Below are 27,033 nucleotides of genomic sequence, written 5' to 3' on the forward strand. Positions count from 1 at the left end.
GTTCAGACATTTTGAGTCTATCCAAAAGATTACCTAGCGATTCTACAGGAACTTCCACTAGTGGTAGACTAACTTCTGATGTCGAAGGAAATAGAGTGACCCCGACTCCAAAATGTGTTGGAGTACTTGCTTGCGGATCTTCTACAATTTCCTCTATCGCAATCAAACCAGGTGGAAGGGGAAGACCGTCAGGTCCGTAAAATATTTCTGGTGCCGAAGAAGGGGTTGAATCGACAGCGACAGATGTTTGAGGAGCAAGACTCTCCGAACCGGTTGCAGATGGAACTAGTTCAGTAACACAAGTGCTTGCTCTCAGACTAGGATCAGTGTCACTGTCCCTCTGTGGCTGTTGAACTTCTTCTATAGAGGCAGGGTTTCCAGAAATGTTTGGAGTAACCGGAATCTCGGATGTCGTTGGAACACTTGTTCTAACTTTGATAGGAGATTTCGAACCGGTTAAACGAGTCCGCTTTGTCCGTACTATTTTCGATTCCGGAGACAAAGACGGTTGACTCGTAAGCCTCCGCGAACGACGGGGTTTCAATTGACTTTCTTCCACGATTGCGGATTACTCGATCAACCAAAATACAAAAGGGGAAAGTGTGTTTCCGAATTAAATGAATTTTTAGACGCTTTAGACACAACTTGCTTTTTCAATTTTAAAGAGTCGAGAAAAAGCTAAAGATGACTCTAGTCTCCTTCGATTTTTAATGAGCCTGAAGTGACAAGTGCTCAGATGGACCTTTTCCGTTAAGGAGTCTGAAAAGGAACGAAAGGGACTGCTCTGGAGTTCTAGGTAGAGGGTGTGCCAAACTTTTCGCAAAACCGCAGAATACTTTTTAAGGTACGGGCGGTCAATCTTCCCGAATGCTGTGTTCAGTGCATTGCGATCAGTAGGGCGGCCGACACGGCTTCCTATGGATAAAGGTTTTACGCCTATAGGGGTCTCCCAATATATACTCGACGGTACGTGGGAGCACAATCCGTACTGGCACTTATCGTCTCTCAGGAGGAATCACCCAACCATCAGTGAGGCGACCAGTGACCAGGTTTTACGACGCCGGAACACGTCTCTAGCCTAGACCTCTATGTTGTGCGTTAAGTTACAAAGCGTTGTTAAGTTCATTCGATTTATTTTAGGTTGATCTTTCTTAGAAGTTTGCCTTTTTGGATCACCACGAGATGTATGATACAATTCCTAAATGCAGTCTAAAGATGATAAGCAAGCTTTTGTATCTTTTCAACAATGAAAATCCTAGCTACAAGGGGAAAAGAAAGACACAATCTTTTCTCAAAGAGCATAGAGCACACTGTAAATGCACTTTTTCCTAAATCAACATACAAACTGTCAAGATGCAAATGCACATATGCATGTATTTGTTTTCACTTTCTTAATATTGATGCCTAAAAAGAAAGCTGTTGTACAAATTTGAATTTGATTTCAAGTGAAAAACATAAACAAGCTCCTTTTTCGAAATCAAAAAGACGATTACGACACTTTATGATTTACTTGTTTCGACACTTAGAAATTCATAAATTCAAACCAAACGACAAAAGTAAAAGCTTAATCAACTGTGAACAGCAAACAAACTCACTCCTAAGATCAAAACGACACTTATGACAGGTCTAGATCTAAGGGCGACAGTATGACTAGTTTACTTTTGTAATGGGAAACTGCAAATGATGTAACAAATACACAAAGAACAAGTACAGTTTCTTTATACAACTGAGGCGGAATTGAGGCAAAGAAAAGTGGTTTCAGATAGGTACACACACTGATAACAGGCTGCAAAAACAGAGATAAAACTGAGCAAAAGGAAGCAGGGAACCACAGCTGCACAAGGCAAAGGCTGATCAGCGCACCCTCAGCACAGAGAAACTGAACTTCAGCGCAGGTAGCCTTCTCGGGACCTGCGTTGAAATGCAGAACCTCTTCACAGAGTCTGCGCTGAAGCAGAAACGAGAGTTGTTTCTGGGTTCTGGGTCACGGTTTGCAGTTTAATCCACAGTTTTTCGCCGGATAAAAGCTATCAATTAGGTACAATTAGAGGGATGATTTAAAGGAGGACTAAGATCTATCACAAAGGGCTATTAGAGCACTTGTGGATCGCCTGTTCAGATCATAAACAGGCCCAGTGAATGGACTAGAGTAGCTGATCTCTACTTTGCATTTGTAAATGGCAAATGCAGTTCGATTCGGCACTCTTGAGTTTATGAGATGAACAACAATAGAAACACAAATAAACTAACAAGATACTCTCCCCAGCGGAGTCGCCAATTTGTTGTTGGGAAAAGTATCCAATTCGGAATGCCCCTATCCCACTCTAAGGTGTGATAGTGCCTTAGCAACAAACAAGGAAAACTATCTGAGTATTCTTCTTTATGAAATGTAAATGGAGAAGAAGGATGTAACTAACCTGTGTCTTTCGCTAGCTTGTCGATCCAATCACTCTCCTCTTTTGCTTGTTTCCCACTGCCTACTCCTTCACTGGTCTAGCTTCATCAAGTTCCTGCAAGATCACAAGAGAGGAAAACTACACAAAAGACATAGATTTACATTCATAACTAGTTTAGGATCAGATATAAACTAAACATGCAAATATAACAAAACATCATTGATATACAAGCATATAGGAGAAACTCAAATAGCTTTATTGATATGATAACAAAGTCCAAGAGGAGATACAACCAAGTGAGTCCCGATCCAGCATCTACCTCCCAGCAAAGGAATCCCTTCCTCTCCTCCAACAAAGCATAAATCACCCAATGTACTAATCTTAATCTCAAACCAACAACAATTCTCTGCAAAGTACAAAATTCCAGCCTCTTGGACCTCTGGGTGAGAGATCCATATATAGATGTAAGCAGAGAGGATGAGTCAGCTTATGTTTTGACTTGTGGCTTCTCTCTGTCAGTTCTTGCTTCCACTTGGAGGTTGAGAGCCTCTTACTCATCACTAGTCGAATTCATTGAGGCAAGTGTCATTGGAGAAGATTCTGGAAGCTTCCAGGGTCTTTCCACCTCGTTGAATGAGCTTGCCATTTGTCATTTCCCGCTCAGCGCACCCTGGTAGTGCTTTTAGGTGCGTTGCAACGCACCCAGCTAGTGTACTGGGGTGCACTGCAACGCAGGCAGCTAGAAGAGCTTCTGAATTGATCCTGAATTGACTGTTTCTGAGTGGTTTTTGGTGGAGAACTTCTGGGAGAAGCTGTCATTGGTTGACCTTGTTCCTTTAGGGGCAGGAACAACTCTTTTAGGGACTTTGGATCCCTTGGATTATGGACATTTCATGCTCAATGTTGTAAGGCACAAAAATGTCTATAACATCTGCCCTCTTGGCTACTCACCAGACCACTGGTTCAATTTCTCAGCTAACCCCGCTCTAAAAATTGCACTGACTGGTCTCCCTCAGTGTGTTCTCCAAGTGACCCTCAAGCCTCCTCTTATACTTTTCTCGTTGACAGATCAATGGCCGAGATTAGGTCCCTAATCAGTGGCTAAGATTAACTCTGGCTTGATCCATGACTTTTGGACCATTCTAACACAGTTTTATATTAATTCACATTAATATTTTATTTTCCCTAAGTTTAGACTTAGGGACTCCATTAAAAAATATTAATTATTTTAATATCTCCCAAACTGTTTAGAATCTGCCCAAACACTTTCTGGGTATTGGAGATCTCATGTGCCTTAGCCTCTCCACCAATTTTCGTGGCTAGAGCACATCCGATGCTACCTCAAATCAACAGTCCCTCTTAGCGAGGATTGTGCTCTAGTAGTACTCCTTACTAAGTATCACCTTGATCATCTGGCATCGGTCCCTGTGCTAATGCTAAGCCTCCCTGCCCAACATCCTCTGCACTATTGTATCATGTACTGCTGCCCATGGCTCTGCATCTGTACGAAAACTCCCTCTGCATCCGTGTTGTTGTTGGTTCTTTCTCCCAACACTACATCCGCATTGCAACTCCCTCTGCATCCATGTTGCTATCACTCCCATTGCTTCTGAAATGAGTTCTTTACCATACCCTTCTTTCCCTGAAGTAGTCAAAGTTTGTCCTTCCAAGGGCCTTGGTGAGGATGTTCGCTAACAGTTCTCCTGTAGGAGTGTAGCTCAACTGTACAGCTCCTCGTTGGACACAGTGTCTGACAAAGTGACATCAAATATCAATATGCTTCGACCTATCATGAAACACTGAATTCTCAGAGAGTTTGATGCAACTCTGATTATCACACATAATCTTGGTCACCTCCATATTCCTTCTGAATAGGTTCACAAGTAGTTTTCTCAGCCATATGGTCTCACACAAAGCTATGCTTGCTGCCATATATTATGCCTCAGTTGAGCTCAGAGCCACAGACTTCTGTTTCCTACTGCACCAAGAGGTCATTCTTGATCCACTGTTGAAACAGTACCCAGAGGTACTTTTCCGATCCATTGAACTCCCTGCCCAATCTGCATCAGTAAATCCACTCAAACTAATATCCTTACCTTTGGTGTACAGGAGTCCATAATTGATTGTTCCCTATAAATACCTGAGAACGTGTTTGGCTACTGCCTAGTGTGCCCTCTTTGGTTCCAACATGAACTCACTGAGGGTGTTGATAGCGTAGCAAATGTTTGGCCTGGTATTGACCAGATACATCAGGGACCCTATGAATTTCCTGTATAGGGTGGGATCGACATCCTTGTCTTATGATGCATCAATCTTATCTAGTTGGTGATCATTGGCATAGCCATGGATCTACAATCCTCCATCCGGAATCTTTTTAGGATTTCTATAGCATACCTCCCTTGCCCAAGGAAGATTTCTCCCTTCTGCTACCAAACTTCCAACCCTAGGAAGTAATGCATTTGTCCCAAATCCTTCATATCGAATTCTGTGGCTAGATTCTTCTTGCAGTCCCCAATGAATCTGGATGATCCTGTCAGAAAGAGATCATCCATACAATACTAAGATTAGCAGCTCGTTCTCTACAACCAAATAGTAGAGATTCGAATCTATGTCACTATTGACAAATCCCATCTTCTACAAGTAGCCATCTATTCGACCATACCATGCTCTCGGTGCCTGTTTCAACCCATACAAGGCTTTCTTCAATCTGCATACATGAGACTTCTTCTCATGAGTCTCAAAGCCCTCTGGTTGTTCAATGTATACCTCTTCTTCTATTACCCTGTTCAGAAATGTCGTTTTGACATCCATCTGATGAATCTCCCATCCCATCTGAGCTGCAAGAGATATCACGTCCTAATAGATGTATACCTGGCTACCGGGGCGAATGTCTCCTCATAATCAATTCCTTCCCTTTAAACATACCCCTTAGCCAAAAACCTAGCCTTGTATTTCTCAACACTGTCGTCTACAGCGTATTTGATCTTGTAGATCCATCTTGAACCTACCACTGATCTGTCTTGAGGCCTTGGCACCACCTCCCAGACATCATTCACCATTATGGAGTTGTACTCCTCTACCATCGCATCTAGCCAAACCTGACGTTGAGCTGCCTCCTTGAAACTGGCGGGCTCTCCATCCTGAGCAACTAATGCCTGATATCTATCTAGATGTTTTCGCTCCCTCTTATTGTTTCTTGGCACACCGATGAAATCATCTGCATCTTGCAGAATCTGACGAAGTTCCATTCTAGTTCTTCCTCTGACAACAGGTGCTTTTGTTAGCTCCTCCTCCTCATCCTAAGAATCTTCCTGCCCTGAGGAAGAATTCTTTACTTTTGTTGGTTGAAGAGGCTTAACCAGCGACTCCTCTTTTGACTGCTCCTCGAAAGGCATCTCACGAGATCTTCTGAAAGCCCTGTCCTCCATGAACTTTACATCTCATCAAACTACTACCTTTCTGCTCCGTGGAAGATAGATTCTATATGCCTTAGCGTTCTCGCTATATCCCACAAGATATCCCTTTTCCGCAGTTTGATCCAGCTTCTTCCTCTTTTCTTCGGGTATGTGGCAATATGCTAAACTCCCATATATCCTGAAATCACTGACTTCAGGTGTTTCCCCTGTGAAAAATTTCTCTGAAGTAATATTGCCTAATGCCCAATGAGGAGTCTTGTTTTGAACATAGACTGTTGTGTTGCATGCTTCCGACCACAGGAATTTTGGCATATCCTGATCATACATCATGGCCTTAGCTGCTTCTACAATAGGCCTGTTCTTTCTTTTTGCTACTCCATTCTACTCTGGATTGTAGGGCGTTGTCCACTCTCTTCTGATGTCTTCCTTAGCACAAAAATAGTGAAGTCCTTATCAACATACTCTCCACCATTATCTGAGCGCAAAACTTTTATTTTCTTCCTAGTCAGATTCTCCACCAGAGCCTTGAACTCCTTGAATCGACAGAAAACCTCGTAGGGGTTTTCAGAAAATAAATCCAATTAAATAAATCAACGAATGTAAGGAAATACTCGGCACCACTGAGAGCTTTGACGGACATAGGTCCACAAATATCTGAGTGTATCAATCCTAGTACACTCTTGGCCCTGTGTTTCCTCCTAGGAAATGTTGCCTTGGCATACTTTCCTAGAGCGCATCCCTTGCATACATCATCTCGTTCCATACTCAGATCCGGAACTCTTGTTACAGTGCTCCTGAGAATTCTCAAAGCTCCATGGTGAAAGTGACCCATCCTTTTGTGCCATAGTTCATTCAATTCCTTGTCTCCATGACTGCCTATTAGTGCCATTGGTGATTCTAGTTATAATCTATACAACCTATTACTTTGGATCCTGATTTGCACTTTCGTTTTCCAGCTCGGGTGTTTGACGTATACCTTCTCCTTGATGAAGTAGATGTCATAGCCCTTGCCTTGAAGTTGCGACATAGAAAGTAAGTTCATCCCCAATCCTGGTACATGCAGCACATTTGTAGAATGGAACCGTTCTCCCGATTCTATTTGAAAAACTACAGTACCCTTCCCTACTGGAGTACACTTGGCCTTGTTCCCCATGGTGATCTAAAAGTTCATCTTCTCTTCTCAATATTCTGAGAAACATTCCCTGATTCCTGTCATATGCCACGAAGCTCCACTGTCTATATACCACACTTCTGATGATGCAGAACTAGTCATACAAGCCACTTCTTCTTCCAGTCTAAAAGCCAACATAGAGAAATCGAAGTCTCTTTCTCTTGTGCAATCTTCTGAAAATCTGTGTGAGTCCCCTGACGTGGATGCCTCTGCATCGTGGTCTCGGCCCATAACTGATTTTCCCTTCCTGTTTCTGATTACTCCCTCTGATACCATGTGAAAATTCTATCACTGCAGTAACTAATTTACTTTTCCTACTTATTCCTCAATAAATTATTTATGAAATTACTTCAGTAAACATTAAAATAAATATTGTTGCAGATATCACACCGTAATACAGAAACAAACATAGGCACAAGAATCAACACATTAACATAGATATTTGGACAACAGTCCCCAGAAAAACCCAATGTGGGAAAATCAGTGCAGCAAGGGAGGATTTTATTATTATGCAGGAGAAATCTCTGAATACAAATCTAGGATGCTCATCTAGCAATCCTTTACAGAGAAAATACTGGCGGAAAATTTGAGTGAGTTTTACCTCACTTCACCCGGCAGAATTCCCGCTGATCCAGCACAAGACTGGCTAACCCCGACTATTTCTGCGTCACCTCTTTTACCCTCTACGTCAGCTTTCACAGCAGTTCCGACCTCTGCCCTCTGTGTCAACATTCCCGACAGTTCCCGGCAGTTCTAGTTGTTCCTGCCAGTTCTGGCTTCTGCCCTCTGCGTCAGCTTTCCTGGTTTTTCCAACAGTTCCAGTTGTTCCTGAATCCTAGCAATTTCGGCTTTTGCCCTCTACATCAGCTTTCCTAGTTGCTCCAGTAATTCCGACTGTTCTCGGCAATTCCGGCTTCTACCCTCTTGACTGCTCACTAGACCACTGGTTCAATTTCGCAACTAACCCCGCTCCAGAAATTGAACCGACTGGTCTCCTTCAGTGTGTTCTCCAAGTGACACTCAAGCCTCCTCTTATACTTTTCTCGTTGACAGATCAACAGCCGAGATTAAGTCCCTAATCAACGGCTAAGATTCAATCTAGCTTGATCCATGACTTTTGGACCATTCTAACACAGTTTTATATTAATTCACATTAATATTTTATTTTCCCTAAGTTTAGACTTAGGGACTCCATTAAAAAATATTAATTATTTTAATATCTCCCAAACTATTTAGAATCTGCCCAAACCCTTTTTGGGTATTGGAGATCTCATGTGCCTTAGCCTCCCCACCAATTTTCGTGGCTAGAGCACATCCGATGCTACCTCAAATCAACAATTTGTGCATTGATGAATGAACGTTGTGAATACTGCGCTACAACTCCGATATATATTGGGAAGTGAATGTGTTGTGATGGATCATATGGCCGAATGGTGTAATCGTCTATGCAATGGAGCGTTGAATTTGGCATGACGTCTTATGCTAAATGCTTTTATCGTTGATAGTTTTGGTCATACGTATGGTGTTATGTTAAAACAAAAAGAGTTGAAGTTTTATGTTGCATTGAAAAGGTCAAAGTCCATACATGCATTGAAGTTTCTTTTATGGCATGTGTTGAATAAACTTCTATGAAGGTCGTGAGGTTCATATGGTTATCCACACTCATAAGTTCATGAGATGACATATAATAAGTTAAGAAAAGGCATGATTTATGATACATGATACATTGAATTCTTATGATGGGTATATGTAATATGAGAGTGCATATGAGGGTTTGTTTTAAAAGGCATGTAAGGCATATATGGTGATGTTTATTTTATGAAGTGCATTATATGATATGGCTTAATATATAGTGATGATTAATATATGGTATAGTGTTGTATTATGTATGGTGGAGAAATTTCATATCCACAGTGAAGAGTGAAGTTGGTAGAAGGCAAAAAGAACGGTTAGAATTATTTTGGAAATAAAAAACAGTCTTTTTTTTTATGACGCATTCACTAATCTCCAATGTGGGAGTAGTTCTCTCTGGCAAACAAAACTACCATGAGCGGTTCCGGAACATAAAACACACCCTCATTTTCAACGAGTTGTGGAAAGGGGTTTGTGAAGGAGAAGGAGACAATGCACCAGGAAAGCCTACTTCAGATAAGGAGCTTGGCATTTGGGAAAACAAGAACAACAAGGCTTATGCCCTGATTACAGCGTCAATAAACGAAGAGGTGAGTAGACATATTTCTCCATTTTCAAATGCCTTTGAAGCCTTAAAGAAGTTGAAGGAATTGTATGACTCACACTCTGAACTTGAAGTTGTTCAATTGATGATAAAGTTGTTCAATCTTGAGTTGAAAAATGATGACCCTCTTGCCTGAGCATCATAAGTAAGATCCATTATGCATTGTGAAAAATCGGTGACCCGATTCCTACTGCAACAAACTGAAGATATTTCTCCTGTTGAATTTAAGCTTCTGTGATCCATATCATGTTTTTTTGAGAAGATTTTTCGGCGTAAATCACATTCGAATGCATTTGTCGACACGTTTCGAACCAACGAGTGTGGTTCATCGTCAGGACAAGTTGAAGATTCAGATCCAGGCTGCATGTTAAATAGACAGAGCAGAACATCCAACGACTATATTTGACCAGGGAACGACTATATTGAACTAGTCAGCTAGAATGGCTAATAGCGATATTTGTCCGGGAAACAGCTAACCGGATTGATATTGCTGTTTTATTTCACTGTTTGTGGACACCTTTTTAGAACCAAACATTTGAACTTCATGATGATATACCGTGGGTTGTTTTCCTCTGTATAGGAGACCCACAGTTTTTTTGAATATGGACAAAAATTTTTGTAAGAGTTGTCTATGTAAGGCAACGATCCAGCGACGCTAACAGGCAAGAACATGTTTTTCTTGGTTTCTTTTGACAGTTGGGTGATACACAGAGGAGACTGTTTCTCTCTCTTTGGGACTGATGTAGGTCTCAATATCACTGAGGCTTTTGAATGTTAACTCATATGCTTGTAACTTTTTTATTTCTTATAAAAAAGTTCGTTTTTTTCCTCGGAAAAAAAAACAGCTAACCGGATTGGACCAAGGGATATGGACGGGAGAACATAATGGTTAAAAAATTAGTAATTCAGTTAAATGCCTATTACCATATTTAAATTTAAATTAATTCAGGGAAATAATTAGTTAATGAAATGACCTACATTTCTCCTATTTGTTAAATTACTTTAAACAAATTACTTGCAGTTTTCTATAGAAAATATTGAAATACATACACTACAGCCTACAAAAAATAAATACTGTGGAAACTAAATATTGCACAGGAGAGTAATAAACACACGCACATCTACACAGTTGATTTTGGACAATGTCTCCGGAAAAACCCAATGTGGGAAAATCCGTGCAGCAGCTAAAGGTTTTAATTATTATGCAGTAGTAAATTTGAGTACAAATCGTTGGATGCCCAAACTGGTTATCCGATACAGAGAAATACTGCCAAAGAGTTAGTGAGAAAAATCTCACACTGATTCGGGAGATCCAACACATTTCAGGGGCTGGCCGGCTGGCCCCACTCTGCGTCTGCACAGCTTCTGCATCACAATGGCTAGGCTCTGCATCACCTCCTCTGTCGATCTCCTGCTGTCTGGAAATTTGACCTTCTGGCCCTCCGGTCTCACACACAGGCTTCTGCCATTGTATCTCGACTCTCCCAGCTAGATTTCAAACTCCCTCTGAAGCTATACACTGCATCTATGTGGCATTGCACTACCTCACTGAACTACTCTATGTCTTCTCTGCTTTGCACTCTCTGGATCTGGAAAACTATCCTCCAAACTACTATCCCTGCCCCTCATTTCAAGAAGATCACTCGATCTCACTCTAGCAACTCAACGCTGCTACTCTTGAGAAATTCAATCTCTGATCTCTCATTCAATGTTTTCTCCAAGTGCCCATCGAACTCCTTATAATCTCTCGTTGGAGCTCCAACGACCAAGATTAAAACATAATCAAGGGCTAAGATTAACTGGGAGTTGAGGCTCGTCTTCTTCTAGAAGATTCACACCTAATTTAGTTAATACCCTTTAATTAACCAGATTTCCTAAGTTTAGACTCAGAGAACCATTTTTAAAAAGTTAATTATTTTAATTAAAACATCTCTAGGTGGAATTTTCCCAAATTATTTATGGGTATTCGAGAATGCATGTGTCTTAGCATCTTTGCAAAATCTTAAGGCTAAAGCACATCCGATGCTACAGAAATCAACACTCCCTCTTAGTGAGGAATGCACTCTAGTGTGTTGATTTGGGGTAGCATCGAATGTGCTCTAACCATGAAAATTGGTGGAGAGGCTAAAGCACATGAGGTCTCCAAGACCCAGAAACCATTTAGGCAGATTCTACCCGGTTTAGGAGATATTAAAATAATTAATATTTTTAATGGAGTTCCTAAGTGTAAACTTAGGAAAAATAAATATTAATGGGTATTAATATAAAACTGGGTTAGAAGGTTCCAATTGACATGGATTAAGCCAAATCTAATCTTAGCCATTGATTAGAGATGTAATCTCGGTCATTGAAAAACCAACCAGAAAGTATAAGAGGCTTGAGGGTCAGTTGGAGAATACACCAGAGTGATCAGTCATTCGATTTTCTAGAGCTGGATTTTTAAGAAAAGTTGAATCAATGATCAGTTTGCAGTGAAGGGTAGTGAGTACGAGACAGAGAGGTAGAGATAGTGCTGAAAGACTAGCACAGACGCAGAGAGGCAGACGCAAAAGCCAGAGGGAGCCGTGCAGAGACAACGCAGAGGCCAGGAGGGCCTGCATCATCCACACAGAGGCCAAGAGGGTCTGCATCATCCACGCAGAGGCTGCTGGTGTAACCCAGATTAGTGCCCCTACCCATTAGGCCATTAGGGGAGGTCCCATTGGACTAAGATTGAAGATTAACCCCCCATTTAAGGTGAGGGAACAAGATCATGGTTAAAACCCCTCCTTCCAGGTCACCCCATAATCCATATCAAAACCCCAAATACAAACAAGCATAAGCACCCAATTGCAAAATGAATAAAATACCTTTTGATCAGACGCCCAACTCCATCCATGTGCTCTTGCCAGATGGGTGAGAAGGTATATGATTGATGCAAGTGGCATAGATAAAATGGCATGTCATAAGCTAGTGGTGGTTGTCAAGGGCTGCATGGCTAGCCAGTTGGATGTGAAGAATAGGAGAAATTTTTTCTCCTATAGGGTCACCCACTTTGGTAGATAACATGTCTCTTCATCAATTATTAATTATTACATGCATACATACATACTGTATGTATGTATGTATGCATGTATCTATGTATTTACTATTAATTGGTTAGTGGTCATCGCAAGCCACCAGTTTCAAAGAGCACTTTAGTGATTCACTGATTATAAAGAGGTGATACCACATGTTCACCAATCAGCATAAGACGCCAGCTTTTTCGAACTAAATTACTTGGCAGACGATCATAATGTCAACAAGGAAATGTTCAATTGGCAACTGTCCACTTCCAGATTTCAGCTCTTTTCCAATTCATGCCATATGAACATCCAGCATCTAGTTTTTAGGCATTTTCAAGCAATTTTTCATTCAATCTTAGATCAGAGGCTTCTCAAAGATCCAATATATCAGCTTTTGCATTTGTGTTTATTGCTTATCTGATGCACAGATATAGAAATTATGATTGAGTGGGGGGAATGTAGTCCTATGGCTTACCTTATCAATCACTAAATCATCTTGTCACCTTTATGTTGTATTTTCATTTCGGATAATAGTATTTTATCTGCAATCAATGACTCGAGATTTAGTTTAGATTTCCTATCCTAGTCACCATGCAAGTTGTTAATACCTAGACTAAACCTCTCTCTGAGATGGCATAGCCCGTTGTACCATATATTTTTAACTTCGGTGTGAATATTAGAACAAGATGGCTTGAGCCCTTTTCACTCATACTGTGATTCCTGCATTATGTTCTATTTCTTAACATATACAACCAACAAAATTAAGATATTTCTATCTACAAAAAGGTTTTAGGTTTAATAAAGATTATACTAAGCTTACAATCGATATACAAATGATGAATTTTCTGACCTCAATTTGACTTGCTATGAATTCATTAATTATTGAACAGTTAATCTTCTGATCTCCTATTGATGGTTCAAATCCCCACTCAATGCTTGGTGTTGATGTAAAACCAAACCATATACGGTCAGAAGGAGGTGGCTTAACGCTTATCCTCAATGTCCCTTTTAGAGACAATACTCGTATTGACAAAGCCAGACGTAACTGCAAAAGAAATTCAATGATTAAGTACACATGTTAATAATTTCTTGAAAACTTCAAAACTACACCTACAACATAGCATACACACAAAACAGAGTTGAAGAAAACTTTCAACAACTACCAGAAGTAAAAGATAACTCAATGCAAGACTAGAGTAGACACAACAGCCTCTGAAAGAAAAGTAGACTATTTTCAAACAACTATTTACTCATTGGGGACGGTGAGTCAACAATCAACAAGTGCTTGGTCACCCAAGACATAGCAAATTGTAAGAACCATAAGAGAGAGAAATTTGTTTTAATGAAATATGCATGTCTTTAAATGTATCAAATGGAAGTTTCCTAAGTTGATGGATATGTCAATATGAATAAGAGTACAGATACAAATACAACAAATTTTTAGAAAAGTTTAAATACCATATGCCTGAGAAATGGCATGTATTAAAAGACTATATTACCAGAGATTTCACCTAAGGAGGATATTTCTAAGAGATTTTGCTTTTGTATTATTCATTGATGCAATTCCTAATTTTTGAACCATAAACATCCAACACAAATTCACTTTTATACAATTTCTTACATTAAAACCCTAGCCACTAAACCTAGACATCTGGGATGTTAATTTGGCAGATTAGAGACAAATTCCCTCCTTTGGACAGCCTTCCTCATCCAGAGAAGACCCTCCTTGCCCTTGGAAGAATTTAATTTGGTCAAGGACAAATATATTTTTAATGTGAAAACCCACATGTGCACAAAAGTTCAGGTCAGCCTAGAAGTCAAATTGGGTCTCCTCCAATGCATATGAAATTTGAATAGACATAATGTCACATCACTTTGGAGCATAACATCACAAGCATCTTCTTCTCTCTCTCCTTTGGATTGGTTTGTACAGGTCTGCAATTAAGAGGTTCGAGCTCACACATGCAAAGAGAAGGAAGGCTAATCTGATTTCTGCATTGACTTTTCTGCTTGGACAGTTTGACCAGGTCACTGGCCAACTTTGACTTGGAATTTTGACTTGTCTTGACCTAATTTGGATCTGTTTTGGAGGCTACATTCTTTGGCACAAAGATTGAGATTTTCTGAGCAGTTTGACATATATTGACAGCAGGAAATCTGAAGTTTGACCGTGGACTTTCTCTCTCCTTTGACCGAATTCTTGCTGACTATTTTTGGTGGGTTTGACTGATCTTTGAAGGCCGAGTTTGATGCTGCCTTGACTGAGCTGATTGGAGAGGTTTGACCATTGACTTGAGGTCTGGTTAGGGCATCTTTGACCGCTGTTGACTTTGACAGAATTGCAGAATTGGCTTGTTGACCAGATTTGACTTTTGGGCTTATCTTGGATTGGATATTGGTTTGTCTATCGGGATATCAAAGTTGTTGACCTTTGACTTTTGTAGATGAATTGGTTTTTCCCCTTGCAGGGTTTTTCCCTAGTCTTTGACCAAATCTTGTGTCTCTTGTCATTGATCTTGATTGTCTTTTGTTGCATCTTGGATATATTGTTCTATCTACAATTGCTCTTTGTTACTGGAAGACTATTTTTGTTTAAAAGTGATTGCTATCAGAAGAAAGAATTGGGTTAGGTGATTGTGATAATATAGAACAGTATCAGAGCTAAGGTGAAGACAAGCCCAAGGAGACAAGAGACTAAAGCAATCATCTTTGGAAGAAGTTGAAGGAACCTATTTGACTTAGCCAAGATGTCTACCTCTTACTTCAAGGATTTTGAGAAGTTGGGTGACTCATCAAATTTTGTTGCTTGGAAAATCAAGTTGGAAGTGATATTGGATGAAAATGATGTCTTGGAATATGTGGAAGGAAAAGTTCCTAAGCCCCCGGAAAATGCTCCTGCTGCTGCCAAGTCCAAGTATAAGAAATGTGAGATCAAAGCCAAGAAAATTGTTATTGATTCTTTGAAAGATCATTTGCTTACTTATGTTGGAAAATTGTGTTGAATTTTCTAAGTCTATCCGTTAGAAAATTAATCTGTATTATGCTGGTTTATTTCTTCTACTTGTAAATTCTGAACAAGTTATTTAAAACATTTAAATACCGAAATAAACACAATACAGTCACAACATCTACAGATCATCAACTGAAAGAAAACAAGCACACAAGTGACAACGTTATTTTTGGACAAATGTCCCCGGAAAAACCCAATGCGGGAAAACCGGTGCAGCTATTCTGAGGGTTTATTATTATGCAGTATTTCCTTGAGTACAACTGGGTGCCTAACCGGCTCACCCGACAGAGAAAAATACACGGCAGCAATACCTCTATATTCGGAAACAAATATTCAGAAAACCTATCCCACGAAACCCTCTCCGACGACTCTGAAGCTCAGCGCTGGCCCTTCTGGCCTTAGTGTCAGTCTCCTGCTGACCTACGTCAGCCCCATGACCCTCTATGTCAACTCTCTGAGGCATTGTGCAGCCTCTAGGACCCTCTGCGTCACTCCAACAGCCTCTACGTCGATGACGCAATCCCTCTGGCCTCTGCGTTGTCTCTAATGGGCTCTGCTTGGCCTGAACGGGTTGCTGCTCTCGCTCTCCCTGCTTCTGTGTTGGGCTCTCAATACTGTCTCTGCCTCTCTGTCCAGTACTCACTGCTCCTCACTGTTGGTCACTGATTCACTTTTTCTTAGCAACCCCGCTCTAGCAAAATGAATGACTGATCACTCTAGTTTATCTTCCAACTGACCCTCAAGCCTCCTCTTATACTTTTCATGTTGGTCTTTCAATGGTCGAGATTAAATCTCTAATCAACGGTTAAGATTAGATTTGGCTTGATCCATGACTTTTGGAACCTTCTAACCCAGTTTTATATTAATACCCATTAATATTTTATTTTTTCCTAAGTTTAGACTTAGGAACTCCATTAAAAATATTAATTATTTTAATATCTCCCAAACTGGTTAGAATCTTCCCAAACCATTTTTGGGTCTTGGAGATCTCATGTGCTTTAGCCTCTCCACCAATTTTGCTAGAGCACATCCGATGCTACCCCAAATCAACACTCCCTATTAGCGAGGATTGTGCTCTAGTAATACTCCTCATTGAGCATCACTCTGATTATCCGGCACCAGTACCTGTGTTGATGCTAGGCCTCCCTGCCCAACATCCTCTGCACTATTGTATCCTCTATCGCTGCCCATGGCCCTGCCACTTCCACTATTGCATCCGTACGATAGCTCCCTTTGCATCTATGCTGCTACTGGTCCATCCTCCCAACACTGCATCTGCACTGCATCCCCCTCTCATCATGATGCATCGTGCTATTACATACTGCTACTGCACTGCAACTCAGTTACTGAGAAGTAAGTAACTGATCCACCCAACTTCTAACATCCCTATCAAGCTAGAAACGCTCTCGATGCTGAAGCTCCCTCTGCCGCTAACAAGTGTTCCCTCTACTGATCTCTGCGTTGCTGCAACAACTCCCTGCATCTCGCACCGTTGCACACCTCTCTATGCCATCCTGCACTAGCGCAACACTCTCCGTGCCTCTCGCACTATTGCAGCCTACTAGCCTCGCACTGCCCAGGAACTCCTGCACTGTATCACTCTCTGTCGCTTCATCCGCATCCGTCTCTACCTACATCCATTAGTCCTGCTGTTAGGTCCCTACACTACTAGTGTAACCCCTTATTGTTATTAGTACAACCCCTTATTATATTATTGTGCCCATGTAGTCCCCATATTGTTATTAGTGTGCCCCATATAAACCCACTCTTGTTATTGTTGTGCTTTTATGTTATTACTGTTATGTCGGCTTGATTATATTGTGGCCCCTTAGACTCCTATATATAGAAGGGAGGTTTAGTCATTTGTATCATCCAAGAATTGTTCATTTGTGTAATGTAAAGGAGGTTGCCCCCTCGAAGAGGTTTATTTCTAGGGTGTTCATCTATCATTTCTATCTTTTTGAGAGTTGGTTTCATAACACTTGGTATCAAAGGTTTGGATTCTAGGGTTTCTCTTCTCCAAATAGGTCATCGCCGCATTTTCGCTATAACTGTTTTTCTGCGACATTTCAGAAGCTAAAAGAAAAACCCATTTGAGAAGAAATTGCACTGAACCTCGGGTCTGAATTTCAGATCTTGTCTCGCTATATTTTCGGAGATATGATATGAGTAAGTTAGGGTTTTTGAAAGCTCCAGAATTTCATCTAAAACAGGTCATCGTGGAATTTTCGCTATGAATTGTCAGAAGCTAAAAAAAATCCATTTGAGAAGAAATCAGTCTAAACCTTGGGTCCGAATTTCAGATCTTATCTCACTATATTTTCGGATATATGATCTGAGGCAGTTAGGGTTTTTGCACTCCTGAAATACATCTTAAGCAAGTGACCTTGGGAAAATTGCCATAACTTTCTCTTTGAGCATCGAATTGAAATTTCGTAAGAAGTTACAGAAAGAGGACGGACTATAGTTTTCTGCATATATTTTTTAGATCTGAAGGTCAAAACAGTCACACATGGCACTTCATACAAGTTTGCTATTCTTAAAAGGTATATAATCAGGTCATCTCGGGAGAGTGTGCATAACTCTTTCTTGAAGAATCCAATTTCGATCAGACTGATGGCATTAGAAAGAGGACATAGAGGGCTACTGCAGGTCGTGATTTCAGAATTAGAAGATCCCAAATTACAGAGTTACAGCCGTTTCAAGATCGAGCTCCTAGAATCAAGAAAAGGCAATATGAGGAAGTTTGATGCCAAGGATTCGGTAAATTGGATACTATAAATGGAGCAATATTTTGATCTACATGAGGTGCAACTATTATAAAAGGTACGTACTGCATCTTCATATTTAGAACCGGATCAATTTTTATGGTATAAAAGGAATTGTTCTCGTAAACCACTTGTTACATGGTCAAATTTCATGGAGGAAACGATAGCACATTATGAGGATATAAAGAGAAACACCTTCTTTAGCCAATTGATAAATCTCAAACAAAAGTGTTCAATGGTAGAGCACATTGAGGACTTCCAAAAATTGAATATAAAGTTAAATGATATTCCAGAGAAGCAAAGGATTGATGTTTTCATAGGGACTTTAAAGGATAACATTCAACATGAGGTTCGTCTTTGGGAACTTAATTCATTGGAGAAGGCATTCAGGTGGGCAAGAAAAATTGAAAGCGAAATTATGGAAACAAGGAATCCCACGATTCACGACTATAATTATGGCAGTGTTTTTTCTCCTAGCCAACACCACAACAATTGGAAGAAAAAGAGAAAAAGGGCTTTGTTGCAATTGTGATAACAAATACACTAAAGGTCATAAGTGTGCTGAAAATAAATTGTTTTACATAGATTATGAAGATGAGGAAGAAAAGGATAAAGAAACATCAAAAGAAGAGGATATACACCAAAAACCAACCCTAGAGAAAGAAGACATGAATTCGACCATATCTTGTAAAGCATTAGAAAGAATTACCATTCCTCAAACTCTCAAGATAGAAGGACATATCAAGAAAAAAAGGTTCAAGAAGTGAAAGATCACATCGAGAAAGAAGAAATAAATACAACCATATCTTGTAATGCATTGGCCGGAATTACCACTCCTCAAACTATCAAGATAGAAGGACATATCAAGAAGAAAAATGTTCAAGAAGTGAAAGATCACAACGAGCATCAAAAAATGAATCCGACCATATCTTGCAAAGCATTGGAAGAAATTACCACTCCTCAAACTCTCAAGATAGAAGGACATATCAAGAAGAAAAAGATTCAAGCAGTGAAAGAACACATCGAGCATCAACAACAAGTTCTCCAACTTTTAAAGGATAATGCCACTTTGGTGCAAAATCGAATGAAACAACAGGCAGATCAACATCGCAGTGAAATAAGTTTTGATGTAGGCGATTGGGTATTTTTACGGTTACATCTCAAGCAAGCTATTTATGAGAAGGAAATGTTGGCAATACTACACGCACTTAAGAAATGGCGACCTTACCTAATGGGAAGACACTTCAAGATAAAAATGGATCATGATAGTCTTAAATACTTTTTAAAACAAAAATTATCTTTAGAAGAAGAAAAAAAATGGGTCACAAATATGTTGGGTTATGACATTGAAACCATCTACAAAAAAGGGAAGAAAAATGTTGTTGCAGATGCACTGTCAAGAAAGGATGAGGATGTCGAAGCCTTGTTTTGTGCTATTTCTATTATCCAACTAGATTGGATAAATGAAGCAAGGGATGAATGGAAGAAGGACGAAGAAGTGTTGCCACTCATTCAAAAGTTGCAGAAGATCCCAGTTCGAACAATATTGCCAGAACTTGACGAGGAAGGAAAAATCATATTAGAACCGTAGCAATCACAAAAACAAGAACCCGACAGCTACGAAATCAATCAATTTCAAAGTATCTCATCAAGTGGAAGAACTTACCGGCTGAAGATTCCACATGGGAGGACAAAAATTTTATACATAAGCATCAAGAACTACTCAAGTGTTGAGGAAAACACTTTTGAAGGAGAGGGGCATGTTAGGTCCCTACACTACTAGTGTAACCCCTTATTGTTATTAGTACAACCCCCTTATTATATTGTTGTGCTCATGTAGTCCCCATATTGATATTAGTGTGCCCCATAGAAACCCACTCTTGTTATTGTTGTGCCTTTATGTTATTGCTGTTATGTTGGCTTGATTATATTGTGACCTCTTACACTCTTATATATAGAAGAGAGGTTTAGTCATTTGTATCATCTAAGAATTGTTCATTTGTGTAATGTAAAGGAGGTTGCCCCCTCAAAGAAGCTTATTTCTAAGGTGTTCATCTATCTTTTCTATCTTTTTGTGAGCTAGTTTCTTAACACCTGCTACTCCTCTTCAGGGCTCCCATAGCTAGGTATAATCCAAGAGATTGGGTACCTCAAGGATCTTGCCCTTCATCGTCTATAGTCCTCCTGACTACAGCTCGATGTCTCCCCACTTCTTCTCTAGTGGCACATGAGCACTCATGGCACAATCGTCATCCTCCTCGACTTCCTTCTCCACCTTTGTTAGCACTGCCTTCGAGTCAGAAACCTCTCCCTTACTCTTCTTTCTCGGACACTGGTTCGCATAGTGACCCAATTCCCCACAATGGAAGCACTTGACCTTGGAGAGGTCCTTCTTCTTCCTCTTCTCCTGCTTTCTCGCAGATGCTAGAGTCGCATCCTCTTCCTCTTCCTTCTTGATCCTAACCCCTTTGCTGCTACTCCCCGTCTTGGTCAGCCGTCTGATCTCTTCTTGACGAAGAGCCGCCCACAATTCTTCCCAATCTGGAAGACTCGCCCTGCCCAGTATGCTCTGGACAAATGTCTCCCACTCCTCGGAGACTGCGTTAAGTGCGGTCCTCACCATCAACTCCTGAAAGTCAGTTGGTCACGGATCTCCTTCAATCAACCGAGGAAGACATCTATCTGCTCTCCCTTCTGCATTTGGTATGACCTTAGCTGATTCTCCAAGAGCATCTTCCTCTGCACAGAAATATGTCGGTACAATGTCTTCAAAGTGTCCCACATCTCCTTTTCCGTTTCATTCTCGGTAATATGTGGGACCACATGATCCTTGACCCCATCAAGGATGATGCACTTTGACTTAGCCATTGCCTCCTCATACATTTCATTAGCTATCAGGTCAACTGGGATAGACATTACTCTCAAAGCAAAGCCCTTGATACGATGTTTGTCTAGAATGGACAAGATCCTAGCCTTCCAGACCAAAAAGTTGGATGCTCTGTCCAGCCTGTCCTGATCTCTCAGCCCATTCACGGCCACCTCTCTGCTCTTCTCTGTCGACTCCTCCAAGTCTCACTACTTCCCGCCCAGAAGTTCTCGGTTCGACTCCCGCTGAGTCTCTCTACTTCCCATTTGGAAGTTCTCAGTTTGACTCCTCCGAGTCTCTCTATTTCCCATTTGGAAGTTCTCTTCTGGACTCCCTCTGAGTCCTGATTTCCCTCCTGGAAATCCTTCTGCCAACTGTCAAGTTGCCCCTCTCCAATCGTCAAGTTGGCTAGAAATCTACCTCGGCAACAACTTCCTTTACCTTGGTCTTGCCCTGCTAGGCATTGTTCTGACCACAGTGCCCCACCAGCTTCGCTCCCGCAAACTACCCACAGCTTCCTTCGCCCCAGCAACTGAAGGAATGAACCTCTAGGCTCTGCACAATCCCGACTACAGCAAAAATAGCTCCCTCATCCACTGCGTCAACCCTCCAGATCTCTGCATAGCTCTGCGTGAGACTCTCTCTGCCCTCCTCAGCCTCTGCACTGGCCTCTCTCTGGCCCGGACTGATGACACAATCCCTCTGTGTCAACCCATCCTCTGTTGCTTCTGCAAGGATCAGTTACTGTCACTCGAGACAGCTTATTCTGCTGCAAATGCCCTGCTTAGCTGATGCCTTCAACTTTCCTGTGATCTGCAACAACGCTCTGATACCATGTTGAATTGTCTAAGTCTATCTGTTAGAAAATTAATCTGTATTTTGTTGGTTAATTTCTTCTACTTGTAAATTCTGAACAAGTTATTTAAAACATTTAAATACCGAAATAAACACAATATAGTCACAACATCTACAGATCATCAACTAAAAGAAAACAAGCACACAATTGACAACGTTATTTTTAGACAAATGTCCTCGGAAAAACCCAATGCGGGAAAACCGGTGCGGCTATTCTAAGGGTTTATGATTATGCATTATTTCCTTGAGTACAACTGGTTACCTAACCGACTCACCCGAGAGAGAAAAATACATGGCAGCAATACCTCTATATTTGGAAACAGGTATTCAGAAAACCTGTCCCACAAAACCCTCTTCGGCGACTCTAAATCTTAGCCTTGGCCCTTTTGGCCTCTGCATTAGCCTCCTACTGACCTGCATCAACCCCAGGACACTCTGCATCAACCCTCTGAGGCACTACGCAGCCTTTGGGACCCTCGCATCACTCTAGCAACCTCTACGTGGATGACGCAGTCCCTTAGGCCTCTGTGTTGTCTCTGCTAGGCTCTACGTGGCCTGAACTGGTTGCTGCTCTTGCTCTCCCTGCTTTTGTGCTAGTCTCTCAGTATTATCTCTGCCTCTCTGTCCAGTACTCGCTACCCCTCACTGCTAATCATTGATTCACTTTTGCTTAGCAACCCCACTCTAGCAAAATGAATGACTGATCACTCTGGTGTATCTTCCAACTGCCCTGAAGCCTCCTCTTATGCTTTTCCTATTGGTCTTTCAACGGCCGAGATTAAATCTCTAATCAAAGGCTAAGATTATATTTGTCTTGATCCATGATTTTTGAAACCTTCTAACCCAGTTTTATATTAATACCCATTAATATTTTCTTTTTCCTAAGTTTAGACTTAGGAACTCCATTAAAAATATTAGTTATCTTAATATCTCCCAAACATGTGATAATCTACCCAAACCATTTCTGAGTCTTGGATATCTCATGTGCTTTAGCCTCTCCACCAATTTTCATGGCTAGAGCACATCCGATGCTACCCCAAATCAACAAATTGAAGAATTCTAATGACATCTATGATAAGTTGGTTTGAATGTATGAGGTCAACAATTTGAATCACATCCTTTCCTTGAAGAATCAACTCAAGGACATGAAAATGAACAAAGGGGAATTTATCCAATCCTATGTCATGAGGATATCCCAACTAAGGGATCAATTGCAAACTGTTGGTGAGCCTATTTCTAATAGAGAGCTGGTGTTGGTCACTCTCCAAGGTCTTCCTCCTATTTTGGAAACCTTCATTACTATTATAAGCAACAATGACAAGTTCCCGACATTTGATGAACTCGTTCGCAAGTGCACTCAAGAAGAAACTAGGATGATCTCTAGAGGGAGTATTCAAAAGCATGAAGAAGGAGAGCCCTCTGCATTTGTTGCTCGTGACAAGAAAAGGAAAGGTAGAGGGAGACCATCTAATCCAAGAAAGTCTTCTCCCGAATCCAAGGACCCCAAAAGAAGGTATAGAAAAGACAAGCCTCAAATTGAATGCTTCAACTGCCACAAGCATGGTCACTATCCCTGAGAATGCCTAGAAAAGAGAGATGCTCCAAGGTCCAACCGTGGCTTCAACAACAACAGGTTTAATGATAGAAGAAGAGGCGATGATAGAAGAAGAGGCGATGATAGAAGGAGAGATGATAAAAGAAGAAGAGATGCTCTTGATGATCGTGAAGAAGGCTATCGTCTGCAAAAAAGATCAAGGACCTGAAGGTATGAAAATAAAGTTGTTACCACTCAATCTGAATATATACTTATTTCTGCTCTTTCTAGTTTCTCTCCTCCAGATTCTTGTGATAGTTGACTAGTATATAGTGGGGCTTCTAGACATTTCTTTGGGTACAAGGAAATCCTCTCAAATCTAGTTGAGAGGGAGACCAATCTAAATATCATCCTTAGGGACTACTCTACTCATCCATTCTTCTTCATGATGTGATGTATGTTCTGGGACCAAAGAAGAGCCTAGTATCTATTTCTACCTTGGAAGACAAAGGGATGAGAGTTGCCTTCATAAGAGAAAAGGTCCTCACTTGACCTATGTAGTCTCGCATGAGGGATGCTTTAACCTTGGGATATAGAATTGAAGGACCCTATAGAGTTAGTGGAAGACCACTACGAGCTATGTGTTGAAAAATGAATGCAAGTAGACTTATGTCTTAGATTCCTCTTTTTTGATAATTACTTGTGAATTATGTTGCCTTCTTTTACTTCTTTGTTATATTATCTTTCATCAAGCAATTACCAAATTATGTGTGTATGAAGATTACAAAACAAGAGACACAAGATGTGGGCACTCTGCTAGGGCAAAACCCCTATTTAGGGGAAAACCCAGTTAAAATTGTTAGTTTTTGTAGCAACGGATGTGTTCTAGCCACGAAATTTGGTGGAGAGGTTAAAATACATGAGATCTCCAAAACCCAGAAATTCCGCCTAGAAGTGTCTCAATTAGATTATTAACTGATTTTTAAATATTTCTCAAGTCTAAACTTAGGGAATATGATTAATTAATCAATATTAATTTAGATAAGGTGAGAATCATCTAGAAACTCACACGGATCGACTCCAAGATGATCCTAGCCATTGATTATGTTTTAATCTTAGTCACTAGTGCTCCAACAGTGGATTATAAGAGGAAGTCGATGTGGTGATGGAGAATACACTAGTGCAGATACTCGGTTGCCCAGGCAGTTTGATTTTCTTAGTAGTAGCAGCTCAACAGAGAAGATAGAGTCAAAGGGTGAGTAGCAGGTGGAAGAGGAGGGCAGCAGCATTTCGGGAGGAAGATTTCCTGTTCCCAAGAGAGGCAAAGGAAGGAAGGCCGAAATTTGCAGAGGGCCAACGTAAGCTCTGCGCAGAGGGTGACACAGAGGCTACGGAGGCAATTTGAGAGGCAGAAAATAGTTGTGGGGTGAGGGAAAATTCTCACGATATTTTTTCCAATATTTTACTCAAATTAGATTGCCAGTTGAGCATCTAAATCATTGTACTCAGAATTGCTGGTGAAGATTAATAATAAAAACCTCATCTGCTGCATCGGTTTTCCTAGGTTGAGTTTTTCTAGGGCCAATTGTCCAAAAATCACTGTGTCAAAATTCTTATGTGTGTGCTAGAATTTCTCAGTTTCCAGTGTTTTATTTTCGGTAGAATTTTTATGGTGAAAATTGCAGTTGTGATTTTATTCATTGTTTGTCATAGCAAATAGATTGTATAATTAAATTTTTGGTTAAAGAATAATTTCCAGTAGCTGCAATAGATAAAATTTCACATGGTATCAAAGCACAATTGATTAGCTGGAGAGCTCAAAAACAAAAATAAGGAATTTCGCTGCTCAGTGTGGGCAACAGGTCGAAATTCCCAAGGGGCAGTGCAGTCTTTTTGCCAAGAGGCCAAATTGCTTGAGGAAGACCAATTTTTCTGAGAGGGGCAAAAAAATTTGATTCTTCTAGAGCAAGTGATTCTAGAGGCAGAGGGAGCAACTCAGATTTTCTTGTTGAGCATATCTCTAGCTGGGCGTAGAATTTTTTGCAGCGGTTCGGTAGAGGAGAGACAACATGAGGGTGGAAAAGATGAATAGCACACTAAATCCTTCAGAATAACCATGGACAAAAGTAACATTCAGGAGACTTCAAATTTGTCTTCCAGATTGGAGGATGAATTTGCTTTCTTAGCAAGAACAACTTCACAAGGAGTCTGGTATATAGAGAGTGGAGCATCAACTCACATGACGAGGGTTAGAGAATATTTCTCTAGCTACAAAGAAGGGCAAAGGACTTCCAGATTACTATGGGAAACAGAATGAAATGTACTCTAGTAGGGAGAGGTACCATAGATTTTCAAAGGGAGTCAGGAGCAAGCACCAGGGCTACAGATGTATTGCATGTGTCAGGATTGAGTATGAACCTGATTTCAGTATCCCAACTACAGGATAAGGGGTATGATGTTCACTTCGTAGTGAAGAAAGTGTATGTCAAACACTTGAATTAGAAAAAGGTAAGACAAATTGGAGTTCGAAGTAACAGATTGTATCGGTTACAGATCGATTCTCCAATGGCACTAATAGGCAGTGACAGTAGCAGTGGGAAGGCGCTGAATGAGTTATGGCATAGGAGAATGGGAGATCTACACCATGGAGCACTCAGGATGCTCAGAGAAATGGTAACAAGGGTTCCAGAACTTGGCATGGAACACAATGATGTGTGCAGAGGATGCGTACTTGGGAAGTATGTTAAGGCAGCGTTTCCAAGAAGTGACAACAGAGTTGATGGTGTGTTAAGACTCATACATTATGATATTTGTGGCCCAATGTCCACTAGATCTCTCAGCAATGCCGAATATTTCGTCACCTTTATTGATGACCATTCCAGGAAAAGCTAGATCTACTTCTTGAAGGCCAACGATGAGGTTTTTGATTGTTTTAGAGAGTTTAAAGCTCTCGTGGAGAATGCCACAAGGAAGAAGATCAAGGTGCTTCGCTCAGATAATGGTGGAGAAACTATTGATAAGGACTTCACAAATTTCTATGCAAAGAAAGGCATCAAGAGAGAATGGATAACTCCATATAATCCACAATAGAATGGTGTAGCGAAGCGAAAAAACAGAACCAGTGTTGGCACTGAAAAGGCTATGTTATATGACCAAGATCTACCTAGATTTCTATAGGCAGAAGCATGTAACATGACAGTATATATCCAAAACAAGACTCCTCGTAGAGCATTGGGGAATAAAAATCGAGAAGGAGTCTTCACAAGGAAGAAGCCAGAAGTTAGCCACTTCAAAATTTTTGGCAGCGTTGCTTATTGCCACGTGCCAGATGAAAAACGAACCAACTGAATCATACTGCAGAGAAGGGGTTCTTCATTGGGTACAGCGAAACCTCAAAGGCATTCAGAATCTACATTCCTAGCAATAGGAAGATTGTAGTAAGACGAGACATGAAATTCATGGAGGATTGAGCTTTCAGGAGATCTCATGAGATGCCTGCAGGTGGTCAGAGTCAGTGAGTAGAAGCTCCTTTGGTCCAGCAGCAGGGGCAACCAGTGGGACAAGCAGGAGCATAGTCACAAGGATTAAGTATTGTGACAAGTAACAGTATTTCCTCAGGTGCAAGAAATCCGGGGAGTTCTCAGTGGAGCAGCAGAGACGAGATGAGGAGAAGCTCGCAGAACCTCGCAAGACTAGTGCGCGAGCAAGCTGAGAGGTTCATCAGACACTGAGAGATG

At 40.8% G+C, this 27,033-nt stretch overlaps 1 protein-coding gene across 8 annotated transcripts in view; it reads right to left on the reverse strand.

The window, feature by feature from the left end:
- LOC149208937 (uncharacterized) overlaps positions 1 to 27,033 on the reverse strand; it is a 396,364-nt gene that overhangs the window by 82,968 nt on the left and 286,363 nt on the right. For 7 of the 8 annotated variants that reach the window (XR_016252813.1, XR_016252814.1, XR_016252812.1 and 4 more), the window contains one exon: positions 13,114 to 13,308. The exons of the other annotated variant lie outside the window; for it this stretch is intronic. Coding sequence is in view for 4 of the 7 variants with exons in the window: in XM_089396219.1 (XP_089252345.1) it covers positions 13,114 to 13,308 (195 nt within the window). In the remaining 3 variants the exon portion in view is untranslated. The remainder of the gene's footprint in view (positions 1 to 13,113; positions 13,309 to 27,033) is intronic. 8 annotated transcript variants of the gene reach the window in all.

Source organism: Pinus tabuliformis, chromosome 1_2 (assembly GCF_031772625.1).
Source record: "Pinus tabuliformis cultivar Carrire ecotype Pingquan chromosome 1_2, CPIR1, whole genome shotgun sequence".
NCBI lineage: Eukaryota > Viridiplantae > Streptophyta > Pinopsida > Pinales > Pinaceae > Pinus > Pinus tabuliformis.